This window comes from Setaria italica, chromosome VI, assembly GCF_000263155.2.
Source record: "Setaria italica strain Yugu1 chromosome VI, Setaria_italica_v2.0, whole genome shotgun sequence".
NCBI lineage: Eukaryota > Viridiplantae > Streptophyta > Magnoliopsida > Poales > Poaceae > Setaria > Setaria italica.
Window position 1 is genome coordinate 7,210,482 of NC_028455.1, and position 7,594 is coordinate 7,218,075.

The 7,594-nt window shown below is 49.1% G+C and overlaps 2 protein-coding genes across 2 annotated transcripts; one reads left to right on the plus strand and one right to left on the minus strand.

The window, feature by feature from the left end:
* Window positions 1–488: 488 nt before the first annotated feature.
* LOC105914551 (vignain-like) lies at window positions 489–1,652 on the minus strand. Its single transcript, XM_012846777.1, has 3 exons — window positions 1,391–1,652; window positions 1,001–1,301; window positions 489–552 (listed from the first exon to the last, which is right to left on the minus strand). Exons 1-3 carry the CDS (start codon window positions 1,650–1,652, stop codon window positions 489–491), a joined length of 627 nt encoding a protein of 208 aa, XP_012702231.1.
* Window positions 1,653–2,426: 774 nt separating this feature from the next.
* Window positions 2,427–4,088, plus strand: LOC101769523 (serpin-Z1). The gene is made up of 2 exons (XM_004972917.3): window positions 2,427–2,930; window positions 3,020–4,088. Exons 1-2 carry the CDS (start codon window positions 2,466–2,468, stop codon window positions 3,845–3,847), a joined length of 1,293 nt encoding a protein of 430 aa, XP_004972974.2. The 5' UTR covers window positions 2,427–2,465; the 3' UTR covers window positions 3,848–4,088.
* Window positions 4,089–7,594: the final 3,506 nt, after the last annotated feature.

Consider the following 7,594-nt stretch of genomic DNA (forward strand, 5'->3'; position numbering starts at 1 on the left):
AAGCTACAGTTTTAATATCTAAAAGCACACAACATATATGTAGATCTAAATACTAAACTACTAAATAAATACTGAATCTACTATACATACTAAGCTAGATTTTTAGCATCTAAAAGCATAATGTATTTTTAGATTTACTATACTACGACATTGAAAAATTTACCTGAATCCTAGGAGATTTCTTCCCCTTCTTTCCTCTCTTTCTTTCCTCCTTCCCTTCCTTCTCTCCCTCTCTGGTTCTCCACTCAAAAACAACACGTCTGAATGAGGAGAGGTGGGTGGCCTGGAGGCCTGGCTGCGGGGGGTTATGTAGGGGGAACCCCTGCCGGACCAAGCAGCGGTAAGAGTCCTTACCGCTGGCCCAGCCCGCGCACTGGCTGTACCGTGGCGGAGCAGGGGGCTGGGTCCTTACTGCCGACCCAGGCGGCGGAAGGGACTTATCGACGGCTGGGCTGGCGGTAATGTCATGGGCCGGCGGGGTCGGCGCCTTACTGCTGACTGAGGCGGCGGTAAGGCCCTTCCACCGCCTGGACCGGCAGTAATAGCCCAAATCTGCAATGTTTCCATCCGACTATAATTTTCAGCAAAATCAAAAAAAATATAAAAATAAAAAAAATTCCGGCCCCAGCCCCCACCTTTGGTGGTTGGCCTGGTCCTCGACTGCAGTCAGTCCAAGCAGGGCCTCCCCTTGGCGCGTCGGGCAAGGATGAGGCCAGCCGACTCGCATCGCACCCAAGCAAGCCAAGAGGCGACTAGGGGGAGGCGGCGGCGTGAGGAGTGGACCGCGCCCCGGAGGAGAGGGAGGAAGAGCAGAAGATGCAGCTGTATCGCACCAGTCGGGGAGGGGAAATGGCAGAGGGGACGAGGGAGCGAAAGGGGTAAAGCAAAAACGGGGAACCAGAGCTTGTTCGTTGCGGCCGTTGTAGATGGTGCCAGCCTTGTACTCCTTGAGGAAAGACGCGTCGAGGGCCATGCCGACGGCGACGGGCTGCCTCGCCACCGCGCGGCCATCAGAGCAAGCTCTGAGGCGTTGTCCGTGCGCTTGTAGCCTGTGATCTGGGCCGCGAAGTTTTTGAGCTTCCCGTCCACGCAGGTGCCTTCTCTACCCACGTAAGGGTAATTCGCCTCCGACGTGATTCCGCCGTTGCTCTTGATCCACTCAAAGGCATTCCTCGGGGACCTTCTTTCCTTGATCCCGGAGCAGTCCACCACTTGCTGAGCGGACAGGGCCACGAGCCTGCCCGTTCTGATCTTGTGCAGGCCCTCGATCGCGGCCACAGCCGCGAACGCCCAGCAAGAACCTGCACTTAAATTGAAGCAGCTAGTGCTCAGACCTGAATCGAAATGGAATTAGGCTCGAAAGAAAGGAAACCAGTCGACGATGACGAACCGAGATTTCCTTGGTCCTTGGGCAATGTTACTGCCCCTCTCTGTCTCCAGTCCACCGCCTCCGGCAGTGGCCCGTCGTCATTCCTCCTGGGTGGAGGGGAGGGTCGGGGCCGGGGCGCCGGGGATCTTGGTGGGGATCTGCGCCGGCGCCGGTCAGGCTCGACCACCGCGCCCGCTCTGGCATCCGGTGTGATGCAAGCTTCAGCGCACACCAAAATGGCGAGGACGAAGACGCAGCCAGTAATGCGACCAGTAGCCGCCATTTGCACTTGATTGTTTTCGCTCAGTCCGACTCGTCTGCTGCGTGGCTGTAGCAGCGAGAGGTATTTATAGGGCGACCTTGCCCAGTTGGCTGACTCTACATGCCGGCAGCATGCTTCTATGAAATGCTCCAGCCGTCCTCCATCCCGTCTAACTGAAGAGCAATTTTCGCGCAACGCCGTCTCTGCATGCCGGCAGCATGCTTCCATGAAATGCTCCAGCCGTCCTCCATCCCGTCTAACTGAAGAGCAATTTTCGCGCCACGCATTCGGTCTCAAGCCGCGCATTCGGTCGCGACAGGTGATGAGGACCTTCCAGTAAGCCAAGGCAGGGAGGCCGCTCTACCTGCCTCCTCGGGGAATATAGATTCGACTTTGGCTCTTGCCCTCTTGGTGTCGTTCCTGTGAGCGAGTCTGTGACCATGAATCCTGCAAGGTTGCGACACCGTCGCTCGTTGCTGGCCTTCACTAGCTGAGCGGCGTTCATCTGAGGCCACACAACAGCCCACACGTAACACGCCAACATTAGGTATGCCTCCTCCGGTTACAAAATTGCAACTTGTTTTGTGATTAGATTGATCGGATTGGAGAGCTAACCCTGAACCCTAAAGAACCCGTATCTTATCTCTATCTTGTACCTGGCGTATCCTAACCGAACCCCACGTTCTTTGTGCCTAGCAGCCGTAGCCGGAAGGAAAAGCGCGTGACTCTCTCCCTACAGCCCTTATATTTTGCTTGCTTGGGATCCATGATCCATCCGTAAGCGCGCGCGTACCTTCGTAACCAGCAATAAGTCCGCACCAGCAGTTACAGAACATGGAGGACGACCAGCTCACCGCTGCAGCGCGAGACCTCGCCGCATTCTCCGTGCTGCTCGTCCGCCACCTCGGCGGCCACCACCAAGAAGAGACAACGGCGCCCAACAAGCTCCAGACCACCAACATGGCCTTCTCGCCCATGTCCTTCCACGCCATCCTCTCCCTCCTCGCTGCCGGGGCCACGGGCGCCGCACGCGACCAGATCGCCTCTTTCCTCGGCCCCGCCGGCGCGGACGCGCATGAGGCCCTCGCCTCCAAGGTGGCCTCCTATGTCCTCGCCACCCACGAAAACATCGACTGGGTCGAGGAGGACGACGAGGAGGAGGCGCCTACGCCACCGCCCGGGGTCTGGTGCGCCATGGGAGTCTGGGTGGACTCCTCGCTTGTCCTGAAGCCCGCTTTTGCGACCGTGGCCGCCTCCAAGTACAATGCAGAGGCGCGAGCCATCTCCTTCAGAAACACGGTACGCTGTTCCATCAGTGTCGTTCCGATCCGTTTGGGATCCTCCATCTGCTGCATGCTTATTGCTTTGCTTGCACGCATATCGATCAGCCTGCGCAGGCTAGAGAAGAGATCAACGAGTGGTTCGAGAGCAAGACCGGCGGCCACCTCCAAGGCCTCCTCCCGGAGAGCTACATCAGCGCCTCGACGCTGCTGGTCCTCGCCAACGCCCTCTACTTCCGAGGCTACTGGTACGACCCCTTCTTTCCGGAGATGACGCGGGACGGAACTTTCTACGTCTCACCCGGCCACGAGGTCACCGTGCCCTTCATGGAAAGAAACCACCTCCACGAGTGGATGCAGATCGGCTGCCACCCCGGCTTCAAGGTCCTGCGGATGGCCTACATCAACCGCAAACGGGAGCATTGCTTCTCCATGTACATCTACCTCCCCGACGACCGCGACGGCCTGCCGGACCTGGTGCGCGAGCTCAGCTCCAACCCGGTTGCTCTCCTTCACGGAAAGGTCGTGCCCGATCGGAAGGTCCTCGTCGGCGAGTTGCAGATCCCAAAGTTCGACGTCTCGCTGCAAGCGGACGTCTCCCGTCTCCTTGCAGACCTTGGTCTGGATCTGACGCAGTTCCGTCCCGCCGGCCACTCCTTCTCCGAGATGGTGGCGCTGGCCGAAGCCGATGATGAGGATATGCTGCCACCGATGGCCGTTCCCTCGATCATCCAGCAGTGCTCTGTCCGCGTTAACGAGAGAGGCACCGTCGCTGCAGCAGCCACCGAGCTAGAGATTTTGGGTTTTGCCATGGGCAAACCTGAACCTGTTGTCGACTTCGTCGCTGATCACCCTTTCCTATTCTTCATCAAGGAGGACCATAGCCGTGTGGTTCTTTTCGCCGGCCAGGTCCTTGACCCTTCGTCACCACGTTAGCTAATCGATCGATTAGCAGTCATGCATCGTCTCCTTTATTTATTATTAGCTCGTGGATTTAGGAGTCTACTATATCATGCTTTGAACCATTCTGTCCACTGTTGCTCCACGATTGTCTTCTCTGATTTTTTTTTTACACACCAAGCATATGCGATCGCCCCGTCAGTCCGTGGCAAAAGGTGCTTCTACAGGGCTGCTTCTTCCTTGCCGCAAACCAGGGATGTTCCGAATAGATTGTGGGAGGCCGACCTTGTGGGCTGATTTTTGGCCCAAAATGAGATCACTTTTATGTTATACTAGCAAGATGCCTTGCTAAGGTCAAATAGTATTTGTGTTCACTTTTGTTACTTTTGTATTCTATATAGTTTTTGTTACACTCAATGAATCTCTACTCTTTTTCTAATAAAATTTTGAATTAACATGTTTCCTTCTATTCGAATACTCATTATGTTCCTATAATTATTTATTTAACCAAGAATTGCTAGAGGCAAAAAAAAATAGATATGACCATACCACGCAAGATAATCTATTTTGCAAGGACTATGTTTCAGACATGGTTTCGTTCGGTAAAGATCGTTGTTGGCCGAGCGTAGTGAACATGCATTAGTGTGGACTTGTGTCTCTAGTATATGGCCAGCCTACAACAACGCTGCTTAGTGTCTGACGTTACTATCACTATGTGTAACTTTTACTTTATTTATTCTTTTCAAGTCGTTAATGACCCCTAATGTTTGGTAATTGAACAAATAGCTAGAGTTAAAAATAAACATAACATTATGTGTGGATGTACATAAGAGTTAAAAATAAACATAACATTATGTGTGGATGTATGTATGCTTCTTTGCGAGTCAGGAACTTTACGTATATACCATGATAATAAACGAAACATGATCATACTTGTTTCCATATATGACAAGTAGGATGAACTGTTTTAATCCTAATGTTCGCCGTCAAATAAATTCAGATGTATTCCTTTAACACAAACCAACTTTATGCTGACTATTGGGCAGCCATCTTGGGAACCTGAAGGATGTGTGTTCGAACCCTTCCTACCCTCCTATTTTTTAGGGATTTTAGTTGTCCGGTTTTTCCTCTGATTTTCACCTGGTGTCGGTTCACGCGAGGGTGGAAGTTTTTTAAGACAGTTCAAGGGTTTTTATCAGATTCTACTGTTGACGTACGAAAAATTTGGGTAGAGATAGCTGGTTATTGATTGGCACAAGTAATGTGTAAAATTCTTTTATAACCAAAAACTGTCCTTTTCAAGCCCTTGATATCATGAAATACAAATGACCCAAAATTCATTGCAACAAAACTGAACAAGCTGTTTTGTGCATGGAAGCAATAAGAATTATTCTGCAAGTCTTTCTCTACGTGATTAGTTGATGGCTCAGCGATATACTATATATTTAATCAAAGAATGTGATCCAACAACTCCCTGAAAAACGAGAGTTGACAGATGCAGGAAAACGCAAACAGTTCAGGAGTGCCACCATTCCACCAGCATAATGCCCGGAAATAAATCATGAAAGCACTTGAAAAAGAAAAGCATTTCTCTGTCTGATAATAAAACAACCATTAAGTCCACCTGGAAAAGGACTTTCCTCCAAAGCCTTGATTTGATAGAGGGCTTGCATCACCCATTTTATAGAAGCAACAACTAAAAGCTTGAAAGCGTAATACTATTGAAAATTGAAATGGAGTGATGTTGCCACATGTAAACCCACGGTCTCACGCAACAAGAAGAAGAAGATGCTCTGTGAAGTGTTGGAGCTAACAACCAACCAGGAAAAATTTACCAAGCACATTATGAACTGTCCCTTTGTGTAGTTAACGACAAGGGCACAAGGCGTAACAGTGAAGACACATGGCTAAAAGTAACGAAAACCACCCTGCAAGGCTGTAACAGAGTACCCACCATAGCAGTCTGCTTAATCCGCGAAGCATCATTGCCTGCGACGCTTTTACCGCAGGAATCGGATGACAAAAGGTAAATAATCATATAAATATGAGGTGAACTTCAAATTCTGCTGTAAATCCAAGCAATGGGAGTACCAACACTCGAGTAAACAATCAAGGAATCATTTCGCACGATTAGCCTTGCTCAGAGCTACCGAGCTGGACTTGGGTCGAAAGCAAATGACGCGAAGGTGAAACGGACCTTGCAGGAAGCGGTGGAGCGAGCTGGCGGCGTAGAAGGGGTGCACGAGCAGCTTCTCCCCGCGTGGGCCGATGTAAAGCGCGCGGATCGGCACGAGGTTCAGGTGGTGCGAGGCGCACAAACCGGAGCAGCGCGACGGCCTCCCCGGCGTTGAGTCCGGCGCGTCAACACATTTTGACGACTCCGCTGGGAATGAAGGAAGATCAATTGGCTTCCATGACTAGTAAGATACCTAAACCTACTGAGATCGACGTCAAAAACATGCAGAGGCCGAAGGTTGATCAACTATCGGTCGAGGATCAGAAACCACTTGATGAGATCAGAAAGAAGATCCGTGAGAAAAAGGAGCGGGAGATCCGGGAGCTGGAAGAAGAAGCTACAAAGCAATTTATGTCGCAGTTCTGCGTGGATCGATAAGGGAATGCCAAGAAGGACAAGGATGTTGTCATCGATGTTCCCCAAACCAAGGTTCAATCTGATTCATCTCCTAGTGTTAATTAAGAAATTGCAAATTTAATTGACACTAGTGTTGCTGCTCATATGAACAATAAGTTTGATGCTATGACTGAAAATTTTGCAAAGCTTGTTGGTCAACTAGATGCTAAAGTTAACCTATTGATTTCTAACAAAGATCCTAATGTTCATACTTCTAATGCCGAAAACAATAAGGATAGTGATGTTCTGAATACTTTGCATATACCTAAAATTCCCATTGGTGCATCACCAATAAATCACATACATAGCCGTACTATCATTGGTAATTCGGCTGGTGGAGGGAATGCAGTGAATGTTACTAACGCTATGATACCGCATACAGTTGAGTATAGTGTGCCCCTAGTGATCACATATGTTACTTTGCCCAATGCTAATGCATGGTTCGTTGCGATATTCAATGCTGAATCAATCACAACAGCATGGTACATATAGTACAACGCCAATATTGTCGATGCTCACAATGTGGCTTCTAATCAGCCTTGGGCTGATTTTGGAAGAATTAAGGGGGGAGATGTTTGAGATGTTCAAGCAAACTTTTGGTAGATATCCTAGGATCCTAAAAAGAACATATCAAAAGCCTTATCCTTTGACTTATGAGTGCGTGCAATTTCCACAAGGGTTTAGGACTCCGGAATTTACTAAGTTCACCAGTGATGATGATAGGACCACATTAGAACACATAGCACAATTTGTCATACAATGTGGTGAAGCCAGCTGCAATGATATTTATAAGATAAGGTTATTTCCTTTATCCTTGTCGGGTGCTGCATTCACATGGTTTGCTTCATTGCCACATAATTCTATTCGCGGTTGGGCTAATTTAGAGCAAAAATTCCATGATTATTTCTTTATCATTGAATCTGAATTGAAGTTGTCGCACCTTACATCGGTTAAGCAAAAGTTGCATGAAACTATTTCTAAATACATTAGAAGATTCAAAGATACTAGAAACACCGATGCTATGGTTTGATAATTTCTGATAGAGATTTAGTTGATCTAGCTTATTCTGGTTTACTTGAATTTTATAAAGAAAAGCTTGAAGGGCAAGACTTTCTAGATGTTAGTCAAGTATTACAGAAAGCTCTAGCTAA